Source organism: Protomyctophum parallelum (assembly GCF_964188405.1).
Source record: "Protomyctophum parallelum genome assembly, chromosome: 12".
In the NCBI taxonomy this organism is placed as follows: Eukaryota; Metazoa; Chordata; class Actinopteri; order Myctophiformes; family Myctophidae; genus Protomyctophum; species Protomyctophum parallelum.
Genome location: NC_139712.1, coordinates 35084808 through 35112556, shown reverse-complemented (window position 1 = coordinate 35112556; position 27749 = coordinate 35084808). Strand labels below are relative to the sequence as shown.

The following is a 27749-nucleotide window of genomic DNA, read 5'->3' as shown; positions in this document are numbered from 1 at the left end:
TTCAACCCTCATATCAAGGCCCATTATTTATTGGGTATTTGAGCCACGGACCACCATTTGATGAGATTTAGCCTCTCAGATCCAAAACTAACGAATATCTTGTTGTCGGTCAAGATTTTGTCCACAATTCCATTCTGTATTGATGTTGGTACCATTAGGAGAGATAACAGGCAAACGTAACTTCTTGTAAATTAAGCAATGCAATTGTGTAACAATAATTTAACTCTTGAGAGCGAGTTAAAAGATCTAGGGTCCATTTGGTTAGCATGAAACTCTCCATCATTTAGCTGGGGACCACAGGGCCCACAGGTGGTCCCCGGACCACTGGTTGAAATCCACTGTGCTATGGAGAATATTTTCAAAATATTTGAATAATTTGAACACAGTGCACCAGCATGATGTGTGCTATACTCTGTGTTCCATTTTACATGTTCCTCCTTTATTTCATCCACAAGCCTTACTGTATATAATAACAGTTGTTAGTTGTTGATGTATGTATTGTAATAGGGATATTAAAAATACATTCTGTCGTGCCGGTACCATTATGGAATGGCTAATGTGGTGCCTGACTGACTTTCATGGTCCTTCCATCCTTGATCCCTGTGTCCCCCCCCCCCCCCCCCCGTGTTGAGGACAGGTGCGATATAATTGCTGCATCGATTATAACCCATTAGGATTCTGAGGCCCGCTAAACCCATTAACACCGGGATCTGCCTCATCTTTATTTTTTAGGCTTTTGGAAAATTGCAGATACACAAGCTCGTACACAAGCGCAGAGCTTGTACATCTGCTAGTTTTGAACAGTCACCCTGATGAAGGCAGTTGCGTATCTGCAACGTGTATGGTGCATTTTAACTTTCCGAATGCATTAGTGCATTACTTTCCTATACGAGAGTGCCTTGGTCTCGCCTTTTTTTGCATAAATTCTGTCAGTTGTACCAAAGAGCACCTTGAAGATTCCTACTCTGGCCAAACAGATGCGCTCCTTCCTCTCTATTTTCTCCCTTTTTTTCTAGTTTTGAACATTGTTGAAACATCTTGTAAAAGTTTGATAAGTTTTGAATAATTTTGAATTACGAGAAAGTTTGAGAACTACTGATTTAGAATCTTTTAGTTTAGTTTAGTTTACTGATTTAGTCTTAATGGGCTATTTTATTTTGTTCCCTCGGAAGAATCATCTCTGCTTTTCATGTCTGGCTGGACATTGATCTAATTAGCAGTAGTCATTAGTCAGCTGCATGGCAGCAGCAGTGTCATACTTGAGGAATGACATTCAGGCCATGTCCGTCTCAGCCACGGGAAACAATGTGAGGTCTTGTCTGAATCCTAAACAGAGGGCTGTCTTCATCCGAGGTTGCAGGATCTGCAAAAAAAAAAAAAGGAAAAAGAAATGAGATAAAACGACCTTGGATAGTTGGATTCGTGCATCTGCACTCAATGTAAACATGTGTCATATATTTTAAAAGCGTTCTTTTTGTGTGCAAAGATCTGAGATCATTTAGGCCAGGGGTTCTCAATGTTTTTGGCTGGGGACCCCCGGAAATGCTTTGACCATGTCTCGCTTTGATGTCTATGTATGTGCAGAGGACATATGAGGAGACATGCTGTCTTTCAGTTGTGACTGAGGCCTTACATGGAGAAGTTGAGAGACGCAGGCAGACGATGTGATGATTCCAGAGTCCATTTTTATTGCACAAAGACAAGAGTACAGAGACACAACAGCCATGGCATAGCCATTAGCCATCAATCCACTCGGGCATCTGAGTGTGTCACACTTGCATTCACGCTGAGTGATTTAAATACTCTAGTTACAGTACATGAGATGTCAACAAACACGGGTCACTGGGCCTTGGCCATGGCTCAGTGGTCCAGGCACCTTGGCTGGTAATCCAGTCTGGCAGTGTGCCGCGGGTTGGACTCCCGATCCCGACAGCCTTTACTGCATGTCTTCCCCCCATCTCTCTCCCCATTTCCTGTCAGCCTATTGTCTGTCCCTCCATAAAAAAATATATAAAATAAAGGTGAAACATTTAAAAACATTTAAAATAAACACAGGTCACTGGGTAACCTGAAGACAGTCATTTGACCCAGGTGACAACAGAATAAGCTACTGTAAGCATCTGAATATAGTATGAGATATGTGTAAGATTGCAGTTATTGAATTGAGAATTATGGGGTCCAATATTGTCCACGTGTAAGCGGAGGCTATTATTGCGCAGTGGTGGTAGAATCGGGCTACTATTTTCTTTTTTGTTTACTTATTTTATAGAAATACTGTACAAATCCAACTAAATGCCTGGTAGGCTATATTCAGAATTGAATTTGAGTAAAAGTACAAAAGTATTGGCATGAAAAACCAAAAAGTACCAAAAAATAGTATTGGAAATTGGAAATACCCTAGTAAAGTATACTTGAATTTGTATACAACACTTGAGTGCAAGTACTTAGTTACTTTAACAGCAGGTAAACATGTAAGCAGAGGCTATATTGCTATATGTTGTAAATGCAGTGGTTCTCTTCGTGGTGGCTTGTCTGAATTAGTTTTAAGTTATGATGATTATGATGATTACAGTGCAGGGGATGATATGTGCTGTGTTTGTCGAGGTTGAAACTGGCTAAAGCTTCAGTCTGCTGTAATATTCGGTCGCTGCCCGCACAGAGTACAAAACTCTGATGCTGGCCTTCAAAGCAACCAAAGGTAGCCTATGGAGTTACCCCCATATCTTGTAAGTCTGATCGGACCCTACAAACCTTCCCCCACGCTCAGGTCAGCCAACGCAAGGAAGCTGGAAGTTCATTCACTAAACACGCCTGGACAATGCTCCATACGTCCCAAAGTCTTCTCCCTTCTGGCTCCAAAACTATGGAATGCACTTCCCATTGCAATCAGAACTGCAGACTCACTCCAAATCTCCCGCCATAGTCTGAAAACCCACTTCTTCAGACTACATCTTAGCCCGTAGCACTTGCCCTACAGGCGTATGCAAAGGCTCAACTTATGTAATTTAGATAGCATCATAGTTTCATTATAGATACTATTGGTTAATTTTATGGCCAGCAGGTTGAAAAGACGAGGCTTGAGGATGTTGTAGTATACTCAGCAAGTATTTTATTAGTTACTAAGGAGTCACAGAGTTAAACAGAGTTGGTAGAGTTGAACAGAGTTGAACAGTAGCTCAGCTTCTCGTTCTGACTGGATGACGGTGTCTCGTTGTGGCTCGTATGACTGGCTCTCGTCTGTTTGCATTGATCATATATAGATCCCGAACATAACGTGTGTGTGTGTGTGTGTGTGTGTGTGTGTGCGTGCGCACGCACGCGCAGCAATGGCGGCACGGTGGAAACGCCGGTGGACGCCAACTTTGCTTGTTCTTTAACATCTAACAACCGCACCCGTTCTAACTACGATCGTTAATGTAGTGGGTACAGCTTTTGGAACTTTTGCAACTCCTGTGGCGGTGGCTGTGTGTCAGGATAGCACGTCAAGATGTACCCAGCGACGTAGTCTACTACCGGCGCCACGCTGCCTGTTGGTCCCTCCCGTGAACAACAGGTGCCGGGAGGAGAGGCAGTGGACCCGGTGACTTCCCCGCGGTGTGTCGGTCCGCCATCGGGGCAGCGGTGTGTGGACTTCCAGGCCCATGAGAGCGGCTAGGGAGTATGGAGGGTGCAGCGTCACCGGGAGAGACCTGGTGAGTCGGCAACTTCCCTACGGCAAGCGGACGCCGCATGTTGTCACCGGGCGGAGGTGTGAGACGGCTCTGTTCTCTCTGATGGTCCAGCCTGGGACATGCCCACAGCGTGGGAGCGTTTGTGGGAGCGTTTCGAACTCTCGACAGCTTGGAGTGTCCATAGGATGAGGCAGAAGGACTTGCGAGGTGTTGTACTGTCCCTGTTGTACTGTCTATGCCACAATATGAGACTAAGCCTAGTCCTGAGCACCGTCGTGTGAACGAATATGGCTATCAGAGACGCTGCTGAGTGACATTCTTGCATGCTGTATCATGATTCCAAACATGTGTCATAGGCTTGTGATTGTAACATAACTGCACCCATACTGTTTGTGTCCTTATGCATTTTCCTTTTAAAGTGTGGACCAAATAAGATAATTCAAGTGTGTGTGTGTGTGTGTGTGTGTGTGTGTGTGTGTGTGTGTATGGGGCCAATTAGTCTGACATGTTTGCATCACTCTATGGTTAATTGAGTTATAATAATGTGTACATCCTAGTAAGTGAATTATACATGCACAAGGCCGATTCTATATTCGACAACACATAGGTCAACCACAAGACACATCCTCTTCTGGGATATTTGGTACATACAATATAAAACATCAGATACATAGATACATTCAGATATGATTGATTTCCTATAATATTCCACTGTTGGTTCTTAGCTTTAATTTGTATGATTCTTGATGACTATTTTTATGTATTTGATGCATTACCATGTTTTGTTCTTGCTTACTGTAAATCGCTCTGGATTAAGAGCGTCTGCTAAATGCCTTAATTGTAAATTGTAACACAATCTGGAAACCCATTGGCAAAAAGAAAAGTAAAACAGCACCCTCTGTTGTTTGTTTCCTTCTAATTTGCCTCTGGAGGCAGGCAGCAAGTGGATAACAGGATGTTGGCCCGGTTGGCCCTCAGCCCTCCTCTTCCTGTGGGGCGCGTATGTTTTCATTCCCACTATCAACCATGTACGGTATACACATCCTGAATGCCCCTGCTGACAGATTCAGCGGATTTCAAATCCATGAAGGCCAGAGGTCATCGCGATGCTGGGCTTGTGGTGGACATTTTTGTCAACATTATTTTCATTGTTTTTGCCACGGACATAATATTACCAGAAACACACACGTAGCTATATAGTCCTGAATGACCATAACAGGTCTGTACCTCTGAGAGTGTACACATTTGTACACTCTCACACGCACGTAGCACAAACATATGCATAGGGCAACGAAATAGTCAGTGACATGCCTAAGGAGACTTAATTGCAAAGTAGAAGACGTGGAAGGAGACTTGGGTATAAAGAGACTTAGGTATTGACTCGGTCATTGCCTTATAGGAATGCGATACAATAAAATACAATCGCTGTGAATCCAAGGCTTCATGGGGTGTGTAATTTATAGAAAGTACCGTATGAGTGTGTGACCTATTCCTTCAAACTGAAAACCATTCATCCATGCATTCATTCACTTTATTTCAGAGAGATGCGGACATGTACAGAGAGCGGATGATCGGGACATAATGGCAGACATTGGCCTTCATACGGTCATGAGTCACATACTCCTGAACGCAGGGATGGACGCTCCATCAGACCAGCAGTGACAGCCGTTTCTTCCGTGGACTCGCTCATGGGAAGAGGAGGAGAGGAAATGCAAGGACCCTCCTCGGTGAGAATGACTTCGCCCAGCGTCCTAGCCCTGGGGATCGTGCTTTCTCTGATCCCAGGCTGGGTGTGGAGTGACATCACGAGGGGAACCAGAGGTGTGGAAGTAGTGCATCAGCTGGCACACGAGTCTGCCCATCACCTGCACCGTCGCATGAAGAGAGGCTGGATCTGGAAACAGCTCTTCGTCCCAGAGGAGGACCCGACTCCACGCGTTATTGGACAGGTATATATAGCTGAGGATGTATAATAAGGTTGTGTTCTGGTGTGTCCCCGCCTCGAACATCGCAGGTCTATAAGCTCAAGCGTTCTATTCTTTGAGACACCACTTTATGCCACGGTGCCGGTTCAGGAGGTGTATAGGAGTCAAGTGCAAAACGACTATAGGCACACTAGGAAACTATAAGAAGCTAAATGCTCATGTACTTAGAAATACACTAGAGGCTATATCTTGCGCTACCCCTTATCCCTTATTTGCCATTTTTTACTATTTAACAAAACCTTTTAAAGTAGTTAAAGTAGTAATAGCCGATCTACAAGCTCACAATGTCTCCGTGTAGATCGGCTAGTTGAACTATTTTAAAAGGTTTTTCAAAATAGTAAAAAATGGCAAATACGTTTAGAGATAAGGGTGGCGCAAGATGGAGGTATAGAAAGGAACAAGGACCACGCCACTTACGACAACAAACTGACAAGATAACACTGGGAAGTGTCTGTCAAGCTCCTGGGTCGGTGTTGCCTTAATGGTTTTAATGACCTTGCTATCATCATAGATCGTCGTAGATAACAGAAGTTGCACCCCATGGCCAGTTTTTTTAAAGAAAAATCACACCTGTGTGAACTGAGTGGTGAAACCACCCCCCCACCTCTCTCTCTCTCTCTCTCTCTCTCTCATTAGCAGGCAGCACTATCAGGCAGCACTATCCCTCTCTCTGTTTCTGGCAAACAGCGCCCCTACTGGTACTCATTATACTGGTGCTCATAGATACATAGGTGAACGTCACATACATAGGTGAACGTGCACGGACACTGCTGTTCCTTGGAGTGGTTGCACCACTCAAAAACACATTACACACATACATATTTATTGTGTCATAAACATCATTAAAATAAGCTCTGGTTGCAAAAGGGGTGAATTGGCCTAACTATGTCTTCTGTTGTTCTCCACTGGGCTATTGTGAGGTCAAGTTCGCAATCTGACTTTTTTTTACTGAAACTTAAATCTGACAGCACAGCAGCAACGGGCACTCTCTGCTCTACCAGGCATCATAATGGGGGAATTCCAGCGAGCTGCACCGCCTTGACCAAGTTTATGGTCTGCCACAGTCTTGTCTAGTTCTGTCTTTCTGCAAGTGCTGTGGTGGCCTTTGCACATTTGCACCTTTGACACATCATAGTATCTTGTTGCTTGAGGACAGTGACGGGTCTTCACTCATCTCATCAGACAGTGGAGTTAACGATATTTGTTGCATTGTCATGGACAATAGAAACTACCTTATTGCGTGGAATGGCCCAATGAGAAATATTCTCTGCCAGTGTTATCTGCTGTGTGTTTTATGACAATGAATGCTGGACCCTAGAAGTCAACCCTGCAGAAATCTGCTACACCAGACATGCTGTGTGCAATATCTAACATCAGCAAGAGTACACAAGAATCTGTAGGCCTAGGATGGAATGCCAAGGGTGTGCCAGAAAATAGCAGCCGGGAGAATGAGACTAGCAGGACACTGCCAAAGACACCAAGAGCTGCCAGCCAGCAAACTAGTGCTGTGGGATCCAACACACGCGGACACCGGTCACAAGGACGTCCCACATTAACATATGTGGATGTACTCAAGAACGACGCAGGAGTGCAAAGCACCAATGAGCTGGCCAGATATATTATTGAGAACCGGGATGACTGGAAGCGACAGTTGAGGACGACCTAGAGAGAGTGTGACTGTCTTCCATTTTTTCTATCTAACACAAAACATTCCAATGGCCATCCTCCGTAATGAAGTGCACATATATTATGCCTCCATTGCCAGTGAAGTCCAAATATCTGTGGTCAAGCTGACTGCTTGTGCCAGCACTCAATGAATGTCCTTTTCACATGTGTCATTACCTCTGACGAGTCAACGGACACGTTTCGGCCATGCAGGTGGTCCTTCCTCAGCGTTGTCAACAGTCCTCCCCACTTCTAAAAGTAGCACTGCAACACTGGTTGTCAACGCTGACAACGTTGGCTCGTCAGAGATAATTAACCCATTCTGGGCGAGAACCCCCTTTTGGTGTTTTAAGCATTATGTTATACTTTAGCTATTGAAAATAGCAGATCTACACGTTATGAGCTTGTAGATCTGCTATTGTTTTTTAAATCGTGAAAATGTGTCGCAAATCTTTGAATATATATTCTTTCATAGCGAACGTTTTTAACTCATATGTTTGCTTCTGGGGGGTCCCTGGAACAACATATTTTCAGATGGGGGTCACCCTAGTACACATAGCCTACAGTACATATAATTCTGTGGGTCCTTGACATGAAAATGTTTGAGAACCACTGATATAGAAACATGGGCTTTTCAGAAAACTGTCAGGATTTTGAAAAGATTTGTGAATCGTACTCAGGTCTAATTAAACAGGATAAAAGGACATTCATTCAGTGCTGGCACATTCTTCTTCCAACATCATATCTTACATATCTTACCTACAAGAATTTGTGTTACGGGTTGTCTGCTCCTGCAGTCTTTGTTCGTCTCAAGCTGACTGCTTCACAAGTGGTGAATATAGAAATCTCTGCCCTTGTGGAAGTTTATTTCTCATTCAGCATGCATGATGACTCAGTCATGACTGCTCTTTTGGGACTTTTTTATCCCACAATGTTTTTTCAACCAATGCGCTACACCCCCTCTGCCAACCTGGGAAGAGCAACGGACTGTCCTCATGCTTCCTTCCATTCATGAGGAGTCCAAGCTGCTTCTTTTCACCTGACGGGGGGGAGTTTCCCCGGTTGGACGTAGTGCGTGGAAGGTTATTCCACAGGGGGGGAGTTTCCCCGGTTGGACGTAGCGCGTGGAAAGTTATTCCAACCAGTTGCTTTCCTATTTTCTCTTTTTCTTTTCTTGGTGGCCTAAAATTTCATATTTATTTCAGTTCTGGTTTTACATGATTATATTCATTTTACTTTTTTTTGTTTGTTTTTTTTTGTTTTTTTTACATATTCTATAACAGAAAAGAAAAGGAGCAGGAAGAAGATAAATCTTATTGATACATGCCCCTATCTATCATTTTAAAAAACATCTAATTGATGCTGCTACCAACCATTAATTTTACATCACCATGATTACATCAAATAAAAAAAGAGAGAAAACAAACGAACATAGAGCTCCAAAGATCCAAAAATCCAGTTTCTTCTGAGAAAACTGTGGGGCTGCTGCATTTGACGTGCTGGCAGTGACAACTGTGGGTGTACCTATAAAAAAGAAATAAATCATATAAAACCCATAATTGATATTCCATTAAAAAATATTAAAATAATAAGAAAGGGAGTAGGGACATAGTCTTGACAAACATACGGTGTGGTAAATATAAGTGGTATGCGATGTTACTTGTTGTCGAGTGGTATGTGCGAACGGTTCAAAGTGTTTCCTTTCCACACTTGTGAGGTATTTTCTCCCCAGGCTTTGTGAGTGTTTGTGAGCAATTTATTTATGTAGCGAAAGGATCCATTATAGCCAGATTGAGCCCAGCAGGTGAGGTTCTGCTCAAAGGAGGAGTAGCCAAGCAAGTATTTGTTAAATCAGACACGAAGCACGGTTGTCAGGTTGACGCTGGTTTCGAGGTCATTCCTCTGTGTGGCTCCTCCAAAATGGCGGAAAAAAAGCGATGGCGAAATAAAAGCGATGGAGAAAAAAAAGCGATGGAGAAAAAAAAGCGATGGAGAAAAAAAAGCGATGGAGAAAAAAAAGCGATGGCGAAAAAAAGCGATGGCGAAAAACAAGCGATGGCGAAAAACAAGCGATGGAGAAAAAAAAGCGATGGAGAAAAAAAAGCGATGGAGAAAAAAAGCGATGGCAAAAAAAAGCGATGGAGAAAAAAAAGCGATGGAGAAAAAAAAGCGATGGCAAAAAAAGCGATGGAGAAAAACAAGCGATGGAGAAAAAAAAGCGATGGAGAAAAACAAGCGATGGAGAAAAACAAGCGATGGAGAAAAACAAGCGATGGAGAAAAACAAGCGATGGAGAAAAACAAGCGATGGAGAAAAACAGCGATGGAGAAAAAAAAGCGATGGCGGGAAAAAAAGCGATGGCGGGAAAAAAAGCGATGGCGAAAAAAAAAGCGATGGCGAAAAAAAAAGCGATGGAGAAAAACAAGCGATGGAGAAAAAAAAGCGATGGAGAAAAAAAAGCGATGGAGAAAAAAAAGCGATGGCGAAAAAAAGCGATGGCGAAAAACAAGCGATGGCGAAAAACAAGCGATGGAGAAAAAAAAGCGATGGAGAAAAAAAAGCGATGGAGAAAAAAAGCGATGGCAAAAAAAAGCGATGGAGAAAAAAAAGCGATGGAGAAAAAAAAGCGATGGCAAAAAAAGCGATGGAGAAAAACAAGCGATGGAGAAAAAAAAGCGATGGAGAAAAACAAGCGATGGAGAAAAACAAGCGATGGAGAAAAACAAGCGATGGAGAAAAACAAGCGATGGAGAAAAACAAGCGATGGAGAAAAACAGCGATGGAGAAAAAAAAGCGATGGCGGGAAAAAAAGCGATGGCGGGAAAAAAAGCGATGGCGAAAAAAAAAGCGATGGCGAAAAAAAAAGCGATGGAGAAAAACAAGCGATGGAGAAAAAAAAGCGATGGAGAAAAAAAAGCGATGGAGAAAAAAAAGCGATGGCGAAAAAAAGCGATGGCGAAAAACAAGCGATGGCGAAAAACAAGCGATGGAGAAAAAAAAGCGATGGAGAAAAAAAAGCGATGGAGAAAAAAAGCGATGGCAAAAAAAAGCGATGGAGAAAAAAAAGCGACGGAGAAAAAAAAGCGATGGCAAAAAAAGCGATGGAGAAAAACAAGCGATGGAGAAAAAAAAGCGATGGAGAAAAACAAGCGATGGAGAAAAACAAGCGATGGAGAAAAACAAGCGATGGAGAAAAACAAGCGATGGAGAAAAACAAGCGATGGAGAAAAACAAGCGATGGAGAAAAACAGCGATGGAGAAAAAAAAGCGATGGCGGGAAAAAAAGCGATGGCGGGAAAAAAAGCGATGGCGAAAAAAAAAGCGATGGCGAAAAAAAAAGCGATGGAGAAAAACAAGCGATGGAGAAAAACAAGCGATGGAGAAAAAAAAGCGATGGAGGAAAAAAAGCGATGGAGAAAAACAAGCGATGGCGAAAAACAAGCGATGGAGAAAAAAAAGCGATGGAGAAAAAAAAGCGATGGAGAAAAAAAGCGATGGCAAAAAAAAGCGATGGAGAAAAAAAAGCGATGGAGAAAAAAAAGCGATGGCAAAAAAAGCGATGGAGAAAAACAAGCGATGGAGAAAAAAAAGCGATGGAGAAAAACAAGCGATGGAGAAAAACAAGCGATGGAGAAAAACAAGCGATGGAGAAAAACAAGCGATGGAGGAAAAAAAAGCGATGGAGGAAAAAAGCCATCGCCATCGCTTGTTTTTCGCCATCGCTTGTTTTCCTCCATCGCTTTTTTTCCGCCATCGCTTTTTTTTCGCCATCGCTTTTTTCCTCCATCGCTTTTTTTTCCTCCATTGCTTTTTTTTCTCCATCGCTTTTTTTTCTCCATCGCTTTTTTTTCTCCATCGCTTTTTTTCGCCATCGCTTTTTTTCTCCATCGCTTTTTTTTCTCCATCGCTTTTTTTTCTCCATCGCTTTTTTTTCTCCATCGCTTTTATTTCGCCATCGCTTTTTTTCCGCCATTTTGGAGGAGCCACACAGAGGAATGACCTCGAAACCAGCGTCAACCTGACAACCGATCTGAGGTCTTTTAAAACAGCAGACAAGGGCATGCTCATTAAAAACGGTTCCTCTGTAGTGGGTTATTATCCTATAGGATAGAGAAGGCAGTATTGTTTCATGTAAGTTAGTGTAATTTGTTTTGTATTGGATTTGAGGGGCGACAGCGCTTTTTTTTGCCATCGCTTTTTTTCTCCATCGCTTTTTTTCTCCATCGCTTTTTTTTCGCCATCGCTTTTTTTTCGCCATCGCTTTTTTTCGCCATCGCTTTTTTTCTCAATCGCTTTTTTTCCTCCATCGCTTTTTTTTCTCCATCGCTTGTTTTTTTCCATCGCTTTTTTTTCTCCATCGCTTTTTTTTCGCCATCGCTTTTTTTGCCATCGCTTTTTTTTCTCCATCGCTTTTTTTTCTCCATCGCTTTTTTTTGCCATCGCTTTTTTTCTCCATCGCTTTTTTTTCTCCATCGCTTTTTTTTCTCCATCGCTTTTTTTCCTCCATCGCTTTTTTTTCTCCATCGCTTTTTTTTCTCCATCGCTTTTTTTTCGCCATCGCTTTTTTTCCGCCATTTTGGAGGAGCCACACAGAGGAATGACCTCGAAACCAGCGTCAACCTGACAACCGATCTGAGGTCTTTTAAAACAGCAGACAAGGGCATGCTCATTAAAAACGGTTCCTCTGTAGTGGGTTATTATCCTATAGGATAGAGAAGGCAGTATTGTTTCATGTAAGTTAGTGTAATTTGTTTTGTATTGGATTTGAGGGGCGACAGCGCTTTTTTTTGCCATCGCTTTTTTTTGCCATCGCTTTTTTTCTCCATCGCTTTTTTTTCTCCATCGCTTGTTTTTCGCCATCGCTTTTTTTTCGCCATCGCTTGTTTTTCGCCATCGCTTGTTTTTCGCCATCGCTTGTTTTTCTCCATCGCTTTTTTTTGCCATCGCTTTTTTTTCTCCATCGCTTTTTTTTCTCCATCGCTTTTTTTTCTCCATCGCTTTTTTTCGCCATCGCTTTTTTTTCGCCATCGCTTTTTTTTCGCCATCGCTTTTTTTCGCCATCGCTTTTTTTCCTCCATCGCTTTTTTTTCTCCATCGCTTGTTTTTCTCCATCGCTTTTTTTGCCATCGCTTTTTTTTCTCCATCGCTTTTTTTTGCCATCGCTTTTTTTTCTCCATCGCTTTTTTTTCTCCATCGCTTTTTTTTCTCCATCGCTTTTTTTCCTCCATCGCTTTTTTTCCTCCATCGCTTGTTTTTCTCCATCGCTTGTTTTTCTCCATCGCTTGTTTTTCTCCATCGCTTTTTTTTCGCCATCGCTTTTTTTTCTCCATCGCTTTTTTTTCGCCATCGCTTTTTTTCTCCATCGCTTTTTTTTCTCCATCGCTTTTTTTCCTCCATCGCTTGTTTTTCTCCATCGCTTGTTTTTCTCCATCGCTTGTTTTTCTCCATCGCTTGTTTTTCTCCATCGCTTTCTTTTCGCCATCGCTTTTTTTCGCCATCGCTTTTTTTCGCCATCGCTTTTTTTTCGCCATCGCTTTTTTTTCGCCATCGCTTTTTTTTCGCCATCGCTTTTTTTCGCCATCGCTTTTTTTCCGCCATCGCTTTTTGTTCGCCATCGCTTTTTGTTCGCCATCGCTTTTTGTTCGCCATCGCTTTTTGTTCGCCATCGCTTTTTGTTCGCCATCGCTTTTTGTTCGCCATCGCTTTTTGTTCGCCATCGTTTTTTTTTCGCCATCGCTTTTTTTTCGCCATCGCTTTTTTTTCGCCATCGCTTTTTTTTCGCCATCGCTTTTTTTTTCGCCATCGCTTTTTTTTTCGCCATCGCTTTTTTTCCCGCCATCGCTTTTTTTCCCGCCATCGCTTTTTTTTCGCCATCGCTTGTTTTTCTCCATCGCTTGTTTTTCGCCATCGCTTGTTTTTCGCCATCGCTTTTTTTGCCATCGCTTTTTTTTCTCCATCGCTTTTTTTTGCCATCGCTTTTTTTTCTCCATCGCTTTTTTTTCTCCATCGCTTTTTTTCCTCCATCGCTTTTTTTCCTCCATCGCTTGTTTTTCTCCATCGCTTGTTTTTCTCCATCGCTTGTTTTTCTCCATCGCTTGTTTTTCTCCATCGCTTGTTTTTCTCCATCGCTTTTTTTTCGCCATTGCTTTTTTTTGCCATCGCTTTTTTTCTCCATCGCTTTTTTTTCTCCATCGCTTTTTTTCCTCCATCGCTTGTTTTTCTCCATCGCTTGTTTTTCTCCATCGCTTGTTTTTCTCCATCGCTTGTTTTTCTCCATCGCTTTCTTTTCGCCATCGCTTTCTTTTCGCCATCGCTTTTTTTCGCCATCGCTTTTTTTTCGCCATCGCTTTTTTTTCGCCATCGCTTTTTTTTCGCCATCGCTTTTTTTCGCCATCGCTTTTTTTCCGCCATCGCTTTTTGTTCGCCATCGCTTTTTGTTCGCCATCGCTTTTTGTTCGCCATCGCTTTTTGTTCGCCATCGCTTTTTGTTCGCCATCGCACCACAGCCCAGATGGAATGTTGACTAAATTGACTAAGACCCGTTTCGATCCATTAGTCGACTATTCGACTAGTCGAGGTCAGCCTTATCCTTCCTGGATGTAAATAAGTAAGCAGTTATTCTCTAGCAAATACATTGTATTTGAAAAGTAATTTTTATTTAAAAACATTGCTAAATACAATGGAGAGTACTTAGTATTGATACAATTGATAATTTGCATTGCAAAACAATTCAATGCGATACAAAGTCAAACGATATGATATTATTATTGATATACTTGGATCATTGAAATTAAAGTCGATCCATTGACGCGGTTACTGTTATCGTTACATCTCTATGTAAAACACTCAAAGACCCTGAGGGTCACTTGTTCATAAACACCGCTCCCTGTCGTAATCACGGCTCCATGTTCCGTCTCTCTCTCCTTCCACACAGCTCAAGTCCGACTACGACCAAGACGAGTTCACCATCAAGTACATCCTGTCGGGGGAGGGAGCGGGAGACGTCTTCGAGATCGACGAGTACTCCGGCGAGATCCGCACGCTGGCGAGGCTGGACCGCGAGGCCAAGGCCTTCTACGTCCTCCAGGCCCAGGCCATCAACCGGAGGTCCTCGGAGCCGGTGGAGCCCCAGTCGGAGTTCATCATCAAGGTGCAGGACATCAACGACAACGTCCCCGTGTTCCAGAACGAGCCCTACGTCTCCAGCGTGCCCGAGATGTGTCCCATAGGTCAGTGGTTCTCAAATGTTTTCATGTCAAGGACCCCCAAATTGGCATTTATTAGCCCGCGGACCCCCATTTGACAAATTGCATGTCTCTGGCAGTGATTCTCAATCATTTTAATTTCAACGATTGACCACCCCAGTCGTGCATTAGGCTACGGACCCCCATTGAATGGCTTTTCTATCTCTGGGACCCCAATGTGTATTGAAAATCTATGTTAATTTAACTCTGAGAGTGTACAAATGGAACCAAAATTATGGATCCGTTTGGTTCCTCTGTCTTACAGACCCATAAGGGTCCATTTGGTTCCTAACTATCTATCATTAAGCTGGGGACTCCCTGGAACTTCCTCAAGGACCACTGGGGGTCCCCGGACCCGGCTTTAAGAACCAATGCCATAGGTAAGTGTGGAGGAAAGAAGCCAGTTGCTTGCAGCGGACATGTGGGGCTTATCGGCATGATACAAAAGACCATGCCTTTATTTATTTTTTATAATCAGTACTTTATTTAAAAAAAAAATCACAAACACAGAAAACATCAAATACAAACACAAGCAACACCAACAACAACACAATACGTATTCATGGAAATTATGTATGAACACAGAAACATAATATAAAACAAGGATAGACAAGATAAACAAATAAAATTAAAAATAAATAAAATTAAAAGTTTAAATTAGTTTTTAATTACACGACCAAACACGCAGCATCATCAACCGTATCATATGTATACTAATACAATAAACAATCAAAAGGGCATTGCCTGACCATGGATCACACCAAAGGACCTGCAACATGACCCACTTCAGATCATATTTATCCAACTGATTATTCATCTTAAAGGATAACCTCTAGCCACAATACCAAGCTGAGTGAACCATACATGTGCTGGAGGTAAATCCTCAGACTTCCATTCCTTAACAATGATTTTCCTGCCCACCATTAATGCTGTATGAATCCAGTCAGCTAGAAGTGCGGGGAAGTGTTTTAATGGCGATGGATCACCCAGAATAAAGAGAGCAGGAATATCCTGGTTTGTGATTTGCATTATATACTCATGAATAGCACACCATAGCGTCTGTACCCTAGGGCACTCCCACAATACATGAATAAGTGTACCGGGGTCCTCATCACACCTCCAGCAAACCAGACTATCTCTGAGTTTAGCCTTGAACAATCTTGTCGGAGTCCAGTAGACTCTATTCATTATTTTAAATTGAACTAATCTGGTTCTAAGTTCACGGGACATCTTCTTTGAGTTCTGTAGAATCATCTTCCATTCACTGTCAGTAAAGGATTGATTTAAATCAACCTCCCAAATCCTCTTTACGCTCGAGGGCTGACCTTGGTGTGCTATCATAATTAAATAATATGTTAAGACCATGCCTTTATTGAGGTGGCTAGTTCATAGTAGAAATGAAAAAGGGGTTTAACTAAGTTTTAACATTTCTACTAGTTTTGTTCTACTAGCCACCTCAACTTAAAGTTATATTCAGTGATTTAACTTAATTCAAATGTATATATTTTTTGGATAATCCTCCCTACTATAGAGACTATAATAAGGAGATACTCCCTGTTCCCAGTTAACCCCTGGGGTCAAAAGAACGTAGGTTTAGTTTTTGGCTAGGATTAGCCAGCCTTCATCCAATCAGGATGAGAGGGGGCGCCTTCCTCCAATCATGATCGAGTGGGAGCGGGCCTTGGTTGCACATGCTGTTGGCCTGTTGTGTGTCCAGCCACTGTAGAGCATGTGCATGTGCACATGTTCTTGTTACCGGGGCGGACTGTTTTTTTTTTCTCCAAATCACTGAATGCTCCTTTAACTTTTTTCACCAGAAGAGTGACTTAGTTTCCTTTTCCTCGGTTGCACGTTTTCAGTCCCCTACAAAAGAGCACCCTTTCCCTTTTCATTAAATTAAGATTTAAAAGTCAGCCACAAGGGCCTGGTCTTTGCACTTAGTTGCAATAAGCTCTATGCACTCAGAATAAATCTTCTTACTTCCTTCACAGTAGTTACAGATGAAACAATAATTTAGGCTCTGTTCCATTTAGTGTCTGCATAACTCTATATGAGAGAGTACATTAGTATCATCGGTAACACACCTGTGAAGGAAGTATGGAAGGGTCCCAATTAATTTCTTTCCAAAATGGCGTATGTGCATACAGCCTATTTTGTCAAATTGACAGAAGGAAGCTCAATACAATACAGCAGGAATGTCTATCAACACCAATCACTGAGGTAAACATTCTACACATACTTGTTTATTGAATAGTAATTGGGTTCAATCATACTGTAAAAATGTCTTTGCTGAAATAATTAAGTCATTGACCGCCAGTAATTCTAAAATCAATTCTAAAGTTGATTAGAAGCCAGTGTAGGGAGGCCAGCATTGGCGAGATGTGGTCAATATTGTCTTGTTGCCAGTCAGGACTTTGTGCCAGTCAGGACTCTGTGCCAGTCAGGACTCGACCTGCAGCATCCTGCACTATAGTTGTAGGCGTTCATGGATGGACTTATTGGAGAGACAGGAATACTTGGAGTTGCAATAATCGAGTCGGGGGTGGATAGGAAGGGCTTGATCTTGACTATGTTTCTACGGTGGTGGAAGGATAATTGAATGACCTCTTTTTACATGGCGTTCGAGATTGAGAGGTCAGGGTCGGTATACTTGTATAATCATGTCCAGCGGGTGTACTTGTACATCTCCCTCACACTACAGAGATAGGAGATGGGCCCTATACGCATCATGGCTTAACAGCTTACTTACACTTTCCTGACTAGTAAGGTCTCCCAAACAACTGTGCAATTCAGAAGTCGGAGCAGCTAAGATAAAAAATGAAATTGCCCTAAAAAGAATAGAAAGAAACTAATAGAAATAATGCAATCACGATACTTCCCTTCCAGCATCCAAGATGCCCATTCTGAATAATTTTCCACGTTATCTTCAGTCTGCACAATGAGGACCGGAGGAATTTGAATTTTTAACTGCACCGCTGTCCCCTCGCAGGATTCTTAAAGTATTGGCAAATCTATAGGCCTTGAGGCGTATCTTGTAGCTCTGACTGCCTTTTCATATGGGTTATACTGTTTCTGCTTCTTAAATAATGTTATTATAACTACTGGCCTTTCAAAGCACAGACATTACCATTTCAATTTATATGTAATCTGCTTTTTTGCAGTATAATATCTCTCGCAATAAATCATAATGCGTTTGACTCTAAAGAGAGAATATTTTAGTAGGGGTGTGTGTGTGTGTGTGTGTGTGTGTGTGTGTGTGTGTGTACACGTGTGTGTGTGTGTGTGTGTGTGTGTACACGTGTGTGTGTGTGTGTGTGTGTACACGTGTGTGTGCGTGCCACTGAGGCTGTGCAGGTGTGCGTGACATACAGCCTCTCAAGCTTCGCTGTGACATCTCTCTTGCCCGGTTCAACTGCTTCTCTCTCTCTCTCTCTCTCTGTCTCTCTCTCTCTCTCTCTCTCTCTCTCTCTCTCTCTCTCTCTCTCTCTCTCTCTCTCAGTAGACTCAATATAACTTCTGTCTATGCCCCCCCCCCCCACACATCTGCACGCATAGTATTCAGAAGCATTGATATTTTAACCGTGCGGTAGCTAGAGGTGGACAGTATACTCAACCCCAGTACTCGAGTAAGAGTAAAAATACTACCTGTTCCGATTTACTCCACTACAAGTAAAAGTAGCTCAGTCAAAATGTTACTTAACAGAACCGATCAAAATATAGGCGCTAGATGCCAGCAGATATGGCAGATTTTACTCTGAAAATCCTCGCCTTACGTTTCCCCCAAAAACCGAGAGGCATAATCTTCCATTCTTACCTCGCGCTGGTCACACTAAAGTCTCTCTAGAAGCGTTAATATTCCAAAACAAGAGGCATCCTTAAGTCAGAAATGAAGACAAAACATTGCCCATCTGGTCAAAACCATTGAGAGTTCCATAGATTAGGAGATACGAGCCATTATTTTGGTACCGCAAACAAGGAAGTGAATGAACATAGAGTGCATTGCAGAAGGAGAAACCGAAAATAAATATTTTTTTATATATTTTATATCAATAAAAATGACATGTATAGAGGGAATCCGTGTGACATCATCATCATACCCAGAAGTTATGCGGGAATGCCTACTGAGTGGCAAAAAACTACTTTCTGGCCATGACAGCCCATGCATTCAACCAGTCCTTTGTCAGACGACTGCAGCTAGTCCAAAATGCTGCCGCACACCTCCTCACAGGCACAAAAAAGCGTGACCATATCTCCCCTGTCTTGGCCTCACTCCACTGGCTACCTGTCAAATTTAGGATTGATTTAAAGATTTTGATAATTGCTTTTAAATCCCTCAATGGACTGGGCCCCTCTTACTTGGCAGAACTACTTCAACACCATAAGCCGGTCAGAGCCCTGAGGTCAGCGCACCTCTCACTATTGACCCCCAAAACAGCCTTACTTAAAACCAGGGGATTTTACTGTGGCTGCCCCTAGGCTTTGATTGATTGATTGAAATATTTATTAACAGTTTGTAGAATTACAGTACATTTCAAGCACAAACTCAATACAAAGACTGTTAACTGTGAGTGGACGACCCAATTAAGCATTACACTTGGGTCCACAACAGGGTCCACATTGTTGTTCAATTCATCAAAACATTTAGAGACATACAAATAGACACTTCTATGTAGCTAAAGAACAGAACAGGAATTCATCATATAGGAAGCAAAAAGGGAAAAGATACATATACAGTGAGGGGAAATGGGGGGGGGGGGGTGGGGGGGGATTGCAGGGGGAATTGCAGCCATTGCAGACCCTTAGCCATCCCATCCTGTCAAAGTGGGCAGGGGTGAGGTGGGTTCGGGGGGTGAGGCCAAGTAGGAGCCTGACCTGTTTGTTTTGGGAGGTCTGGAGCCTTGTTTTAAGGGCCTTTGAGGTGCTGTGGTACCAAGAGGTGGATGCATAGCCAAAGAAACCTTGTATGAGACCTTAACCTCCTGTTAAGGTCTTCAAGGTGTTTTTGTTGACCAGTGAGGAGATCCTGTAAAGGAATCTTGTTCTTTGATTGACTTTTTTGATTACGTTCACTGATGTGCTATCAAAACCAATAGCTTTAAGCTTGTTAACCAGTATGGAGTGGTTCACGGTGTCTAAAGCCTTTTGGAGGTCCAGCATGACCATGCTGCAGTATTTTCCAGCGTCCACCTCGTGTTTGATGTGGTCGCTCAAATAGAGGAGGCATGTGTCAGTGGAGTGGAATGTTCTTAAACCAGATTGGAACTCGTACAGCAATTTATTAGTGGCAAGATACTTTTCAACCTATTCATAGACTATTTTTTCCATCACTTTCGAGATGGAGCTTAGAATAGAAATAGGGCGGTAGTTGCCGGGTTCTAATTTACTCCCTTTTTTGTACAGAGGTGTTACTTTGGCCAGTTTAAAATCTTGGGGGACCTGTCCCTGTTTGATGGAGAGGTTTACTATGTGGGTGATGACTGGAGCTATGGAAATGGCTGAGTCTCTGAGAAATTTGGAGGGAATATTTTCATGGCCAGTGGCCTTGTGGGGTTGGAGGGCACTCAGTTTTTTAAGTACCTCCTCAGTTGTTACCATTGCCATTTTAAAATCATCTTTACAAACACCTAGGTTTTTGTAGAAGGCTTTGATGTGCTCTAAACCAAAACGCCCAGAGTGAGAGGGCTGTTTGTTAACCAGCATTGTTGCAATGTTTGTAAAGAAGATGTTCAAGTGGTTGGCTACATCAAGCTTGTCAGTGATGAGGGTGTTATTCGATTTGATGTTTATGTTAGTAAACCTGGTTTTTAGTTTCTGACCACAGCCTAGTTGGTTGTTTAGTAGCTTCCAGAGCTCCCAAGGATTGTTTTTGATTTCCTCGGCTTTATCATTGATAAAGTTACTTTTGGCTGATTTGGTCATGGCAATTACACCGTTTCTTAGCTTGTTACATTGGGTTTTTAGGATGCACAGTTTGGTTTGGAGATCACTGTCGAAGCGCTTGCGCTTGGCTAGCTTGGACTTGCATTTAAGAAGTTCAGAGCATTTGTTGTCTCTGGCTTTCATTGCAGTCAGTATGTCCGAATTCATCCATGGCTCCGAGCGGGTTTTGACCCTGATGGTTCTCAGAGGAGCCATGTTGTTTAGTACTGATGTAAATTTGGTATTAAAGCCAAGCCATATGCTTCTTCGACTAGTGAGCTCCTGAGCACATCGGACCAATCCAGACTCTCCAGTTCTAGATTAAAGGCCTCGCTAGAGTAGGTTTTGAGGTCCCTAGATATGACTGTTTTGTGACAGTCAAACTTTAGTTTTTGTATTTTGCGGGTACAGAAAATCATAAAATGATCACTGAGCCCACATACAATAACCCCTTTCTTGGAGATTCTGGATTTGTCCGAGGTCAGAATGAGATCAATGACAGTTTGAGTAGAATCACACACTCTTGTGGGTTGGGTAATTAGCTGACTGACACCATGCAGATCACAGAACCGACTAAATGACTTAAACACAGGTGCTTCCTTACGATGCATATCCGTATTGTAGTCGCCATTCAGGATTTTCTCTACACATTCCTCCCCAGCTAAGCACCCCTCAAGTATATCATAGAACTCATGCTGATCAGGCGGTCTATATACGGTGCCAACTAGTACTGATTTAGCATTTTTGAAAACTTGTCTGATTTCAGCCAGTTTGGGTCCAAGGCTGTTGATGTTCAGGTGAAACAAATGGATTCCGTTGACGCTGGCAATACTGTTAATGTCCTCCATGTTAAAATAGGGGAGCGGAGGGCCATTGTTGGTATCAGGTTCAGGTTCAGGTTTATTTGTCATTTGTATAGATACAGAGTATACATACAATTACATTTATTTTGCTCAGAGCACTCTCAGTCTTACATACACAGGACATAAACAAACATCTATAGTGCAAGAAAAGACAAAAACAGGAAAAGAAAAGTGCAAGTGAAGTGAAGTGCAATACAGTTCAAGGTCAGCTGTTCAGCAGCCTGACTGCCTGGGGGTAAAAACTGTTACTGAGACGGGTGGTACGAGATTTGATGCTCTGGTAGCGTTTTTTGGAGGGGAGTAGTTTGAACAGGGTATTTGCGGGGTGGCTGGTGTCTTCCATGATGTTATGGGCTTTTTTCATACAGCGAGTGGTGTAGATGTTAGATCCTCTATCTCCCTCCTACAGTATAGGCCCTCTCATCACCGTCGGTTATTAGTCCGATCACTGTGGTATCATCCGCAAATTGAATTATGATGTTATTCTCGTATCTGGCGACACAATCAAACGTAAACAAGCTGTACAGCAGAGGACTGAGGCAGCAGCCTTGGGGCGCACCTGTTCTGGTGAGAATTGTGGATGAGCTTCTCTCTCCTATGCGAACACACTGGGGCCTACCCGTCAGAAAATCAAATAGCCAGTTACAGATGGAGCTGCCCACACCAAGGCCACTGAGTTTCAACACTAATTTAGATGGTACAATAGTGTTAAATGCGGAACTATAGTCTATGAACAGTAGTCTGACATAAGAGCTTTTCTTTTCTAGATGTACCAGGGCAGTGTGTAAAGCAAGAGAGATTGCATCATCCACAGATCTATTTGCACAGTAAGCAAACTGTAAAGGAGTAGCCGCGGGTTGTCGTGGGGGGAGGGTGGGGGGTGCGTGGGGTGGTGGGAGTGGGGCTGCGGGTGGGGGGAGGGGTCCCTCGTCAAGGTTTGTAGACGTTGAACAAGGCTCTGGTGGGGTTGTTGTTTGAGCCATGGTGCCAACTGGAACAAAAGCAGGGAAAGTACCCCGATGAGGCCGATTAGGTCCGTCTACGGTCGCGATGTCCCCCGTGGTTGGATGCAGAGACTCTTCACGTCTGTAGATGGTGGTGTTGGCCGTGTCGTGTGCCTCGACTGCCGCCGCCGGTAGATCCCTCCTCAGTCTTCTGCTGTTGCCTGGGACGCACTCGGTTCTTGCGAATATAATATTCACAACCGGGACGTCAGCGTGTATATCCAGCATGGGTGTGCAGGTTGGTTGGGGAGGAAGGACGCTAGCGGTGTTGTTGTTGGTCGTCGCCTGGTTAGATGTTGTTGCAGTGTCGACGGCGAGTCCATTGTTCTCCACCGTTACCTGTCCACAACGTAGTAGCCTTGTTCTTTGTCGTGTGATCATGGGACCAGGGTTACTTTCAATGTCGCCAGCCAGTAACAAAATAATGAAACAGAAAAATCTCTTCACTTTGCTAAGCTGGAGCTTGTTTCTTCGGGCTGTAAAGCAGGATTGAATAGTTTCAATGCCGTATCGACCAACGTGAACCACGGTAAGCACCCTTGCTTACCGTGGTTCACGTTGGTCTCGTCTCTGACCAGGTAAAAGTCGCTATGGGAAAGATGTTGAAATTCCCTTTTTACCGGTTCGTTTTTCTCCGAATCAACTCGATGAAGTCCCTTGGGTGTATTAAGGTAGGGGTCCATACACCAGAAGAGGAAAAAAACAAAGTTGATAAAAATCAGTGTCTTTGAGTCAGTCGAAGGGCAGGAGCGAACGAAAATACGTCTTGTCATGTTGAAAGCTCTGTTGACCCAATCTGGAATAGTCTCTGCTTAAAACACACAAGCATCACAAATAACATGACAAATACTTGTATTAGTTACGCAGTGTAGTAATTAGAGAAGCGCACATATGTTTTCTTCACAAGGAAACCATAATTGCTTGGCTGCATTCATCATCATGTCCATGGATACAGTTAATAAAGGAGGCTTCACAGACGGCGCATACATGTAATATTTTTATTGACAAATTTCTAATTTAGAAAAGACATTAATGGAGATGGAGAACATAATATATAGTTTTTTCCAATCCATTAAGGGGAAATCGTAAATGATGAGTAGCCTATTGGTAGGACTGTTTCAGTTTCAGTTTACTTATTCATAATTATTTGTTAAACAGTGCTGCATGTTGTACTGTACATGAACATCACTTATGTTACTGTAGAAGGGGTTGAAGGTGCATAATACAGTTTATGTTTACATGACAAAAACTCAACATTGCCTGGTTTGCCGTCCCAATGACAATGTAGGCAATATAGTCAATATAGTCAATCTACAATGTGTCCCATTGTGACGTGTTGTGAGCTTGCACATAGGCTATTTGGCTATTTTCTACAGTACATACCGTTTAAATGATTTGCCAACATATTATAATAATCTATACAGACAGAACAGAAGATAAATTAGCAGTTGGATTTTAAAAGCATTTAGTTCCATAAGCATCTAGGTATAAGGTATTTGTAGGTCTACTTCTTCTTTCTAGTTCTTTGTTCGGCCCAAAAACATGATTTGTCACAACTTGAGTTGGCTTTGTACGAGGCTTAAAAGGTCTTTAAATAAATACTTTTTGAAAAGTCTGAGGAAAATGAAGGGGGAATAATTTCCAGGGCCGGGACTGCGACGCTCTATTTCCATCGAAATAAGTAGTAAAGTGTGCCGCTTGGGATACTATTTACATTATGAAGAGAGGATATAAAAATATAAAGAATCACACCTGTGTGAAGTGAGGGGCGCTCTTATCTTACAACATGATTATGTAAAACAAACATTGAACTAAAAACAAACATTAAACCTGTATATAGGAGGGCAAAATATAGATTTTTGAGTGATGGAAATAACCTAATTAGCACTAAAACCCAATGCCCAATTGAATTGAATTAAATTGAATTAAATTGAATTAAATTGAATTAAATTGAATTAAATTGAATTAAATTGAATTCAATCCAATTCATTGAGGGCTTATGGTAGGGGAAATAGCCAATAATGCACTTTTGCACAAAATAACACCTGGACCTCTTTGGTGGGGATGCAACAACTACAAATAAAGGTAAGAAAGCCTTCTAGTCTGAAATTCTCCTTTAACCCCACCACACCCCCCACTCCAGCTCTCTGCCCCCCACTCCTCCCTCTGTGGCAGACAGACATGCAGGGCCCTGCGGGGACTCATGGCAGCATAATAACTTTATGACACGCTGCTGCTCGGCTGAGCTCACTCTGTGTTTCCCCCCAACCCGCAGGGACCACCGTGGCCCAGGTGACGGCCACAGATGCTGACGACCCGCTGTTCGGAAACAACGCAAAACTGATCTACTCCATCCTGCAGGGGGAGCCCTACTTCTCGGTGGAGCCAAAGACAGGTGTGCCTAATATACTGCTGACGAAGACATGGTTGAATTTATTTTCGCCCCCATGCTAAAGCCCTTATCCCTAAACTACTTTGCCCTTTTTTTACTATTTTGAAAAACATTTTTGAATAGTAAAAGTAGCCAATCTACAAGCTCACAACGTGTCGATGTAGATCGGCTGGTTGAACTATTCAAAACTTATTTTCAAAATAGTAAAGAAGGTAAAGTAGTTTAGGGATAAGGGATTTAAATGTTTATCTTTAAATCTTTGTCTTTCTTCACATTGTGTTGTTGTTGTGGTATAGCTATCGGTATCTGCATATTATAACCCTTTTTTTTTTCTTTTTTTTTTTTTAAGTAAGAATTAAGTAGCAGATCTGCAGGCTTAAAAATGCGGCACTGTTTTTGAATTTCAATCCTGAAAAGTAAAAGTTTTGTTTTAAAAGCAACAATTTCCTTTTTTTCCCCTAGATCTGCCTCTCATTTCTTCTGTCTCCTTATATATCATATCTCAGGTACCTGTAAATATGTTTTTTGGACATTGTATATATATTTTTTATCCTACGATTTTGTAACCCATTTTTCACCCCTGTGTCAATCATCTAATGTGATCCTGGGATCTACACACCCTCCACCAACATAGTCCCCATATATGGGGGACAAGGGGAGAGCAACGGGCTTGAACTCATGCTTCCTTCATGCCTGAGTGTCCAAGTTGCTCCTTTACACCTGACAGGGGGGAGTTTCCCTGGTTGGACGTAGCGCGTGGAAGGAACACGTTATTCCAACCAGTTCCTTTCCGTTCCGTTTTTTGGACATTGTAATACATTGTAAAGCTTGTAAATCTAAGATCCACACACTGTTTTGTGGTAAAAGCACTCAAACTTTATTTATTTTCCTGCCTTTCTTCCCTTTCTTTGTTTTTCTCAGAATTTTTTTTACACAATAGGATGCACAAAAACAAATTTCACAAATTCTCTGTTTCTATTCCCCCCCTCATGAAGGCATGGTGGTAACCTCTGGTTCTATTCCCCCCCTCATGCAGGCATGGTGGTGACCTCTGCTTCTATCCCCCCCCCCTCATGCAGGCATGGTGGTGACCTCTGCTTCTATCCCCCCCCCCTCATGCAGGCATGGTGGTGACCTCTGCTTCTATCCCCCCCCCCCCCCTCATGCAGGCATGGTGGTGACCTCTGCTTCTATCCCCCCCCCCCCCCCTCATGCAGGCATGGTGGTGACCTCTGCTTCTATCCCCCCCCCCCCCCCTCATGCAGGCATGGTGGTGACCTCTGCTTCTATCCCCCCCCCCTCATGCAGGCATGGTGGTGACCTCTGCTTCTATCCCCCCCCCTCATGCAGGCATGGTGGTGACCTCTGCTTCTATCCCCCCCCCCTCATGAAGGCATGGTGGTGACCTCTGCTTCTATTCCCCCCCCCCTCATGCAGGCATGGTGGTGACCTCTGCTTCTATCCCCCCCCCCTCATGAAGGCATGGTGGTGACCTCTGCTTCTATCCCCCCCCCCTCATGCAGGCATGGTGGTGACCTCTGCTTCTATCCCCCCCCCCCCCCCTCATGCAGGCATGGTGGTGACCTCTGGTTCTATTCCCCCCCTCATGAAGGCATGGTGGTGACCTCTGGTTCTATTCCCCCCCTCATGCAGGCATGGTGGTGACCTCTGCTTCTACCCCCCCCCCCCTCATGCAGGCATGGTGGTGACCTCTGCTTCTATCCCTTCCCCCTCATGCAGGCATGGTGGTGACCTCTGCTTCTATCCCCCCCCCCCCCCCTCATGAAGGCATGGTGGTGACCTCTGCTTCTATTCTCTCCCCCATGAAGGCATGGTGGTGACCTCTGCTTCTATCCCCCCCCCTCATGCAGGCATGGTGGTGACCTCTGCTTCTATCCCCCCCCCCCCATGAAGGCATGGTGGTGACCTCTGCTTCTATCCCCCCCCCCTCATGCAGGCATGGTGGTGACCTCTGCTTCTATTCTCTCCCTCATGAAGGCATGGTGGTGACCTCTGCTTCTATTCTCTCCCTCATGAAGGCATGGTGGTGACCTCTGGTTCTATTCCCCCCCCCATGAAGGCATGGTGGTGACCTCTGCTTCTATTCCCCCCCTCATGAAGGCATGGTGGTGACCTCTGCTTCTATTCTCTCCCCCATGAAGGCATGGTGGTGACCTCTGCTTCTATTCTCTCCCCCATGAAGGCATGGTGGTGACCTCTGCTTCTATTCTCTCCCCCTCACGCAGGCATGGTGGTGACGTCGTGGCCCAACATGGACCGTGAGGCCAGGGAGGAGTACCTGGTGGTGGTGCAGGTCAAGGACATGCTGGGCCTCAGCGGTGGATACTCGGCCTCCACCACCGTCACCGTCAGCCTGACGGACGTCAACGACAACGGGCCCACCTTCCAGCACAGTGAGTCCGACTATACCAGTGTGTGGTGGAAAAGAAAAAGTACTCAAATGTTTTTACGTAAAAAGTCAATCAATACTGCAATTTATAAATACTCAGTTACTATAGTAAAAGTCCGGAATACAAAAGAAAATGTACTTGAGTTGAAAGTACAAAGGAATTGGCATCAAAATGTACTTGCCAAAAGTAGAAAGAATTGCCCGTTTCAAGTTTTCAAATGTAGAAAAACTTTTGAAAATAGCAGTAATAGTAAGTAAAGTACAAATACTTAAGTAAAGGTTAATTACTTCACACCACGGGAGTCTACTTTCATAGAAGATGAATGTACTGTACAAGCTCGCAGTGCGGCACAAAGTTATGCCCTGAAGTGCTTGTATCTACTATTATGATCTACTATTGTATTTTCGAGAACCACTGTTCTAAATCCTTTCTCAAAAAACAATTTTGCTTTATATAGCTAAAATCTAAAATGACACAGATGCGTTCGTGCTTTTAATGCGTTAAAAAAAATAGGAAAGAAAGAAAAGACGTGTTGCAGCATGCTGCTTGTTCATTTATATACCTGAAAGGTATTTATGTCATTGTGCTTCTTCTC

The 27749-nt window shown here is 43.2% G+C and overlaps 1 protein-coding gene across 2 annotated transcripts in view; it reads left to right on the top strand.

Annotated features, from left to right (window-relative positions):
• cdh19 (cadherin 19, type 2) overlaps positions 1–27749 on the top strand; it is a 68818-nt gene that overhangs the window by 10286 nt on the left and 30783 nt on the right. For both annotated transcript variants that reach the window (XM_083778412.1, XM_083778413.1), the window contains exons 2-5: positions 5212–5620; positions 14256–14550; positions 24627–24746; positions 26990–27157. In XM_083778412.1, the coding sequence (XP_083634538.1) occupies positions 5360–5620; positions 14256–14550; positions 24627–24746; positions 26990–27157 (844 nt within the window). In that variant the 5' untranslated portion in view covers positions 5212–5359. The remainder of the gene's footprint in view (positions 1–5211; positions 5621–14255; positions 14551–24626; positions 24747–26989; positions 27158–27749) is intronic.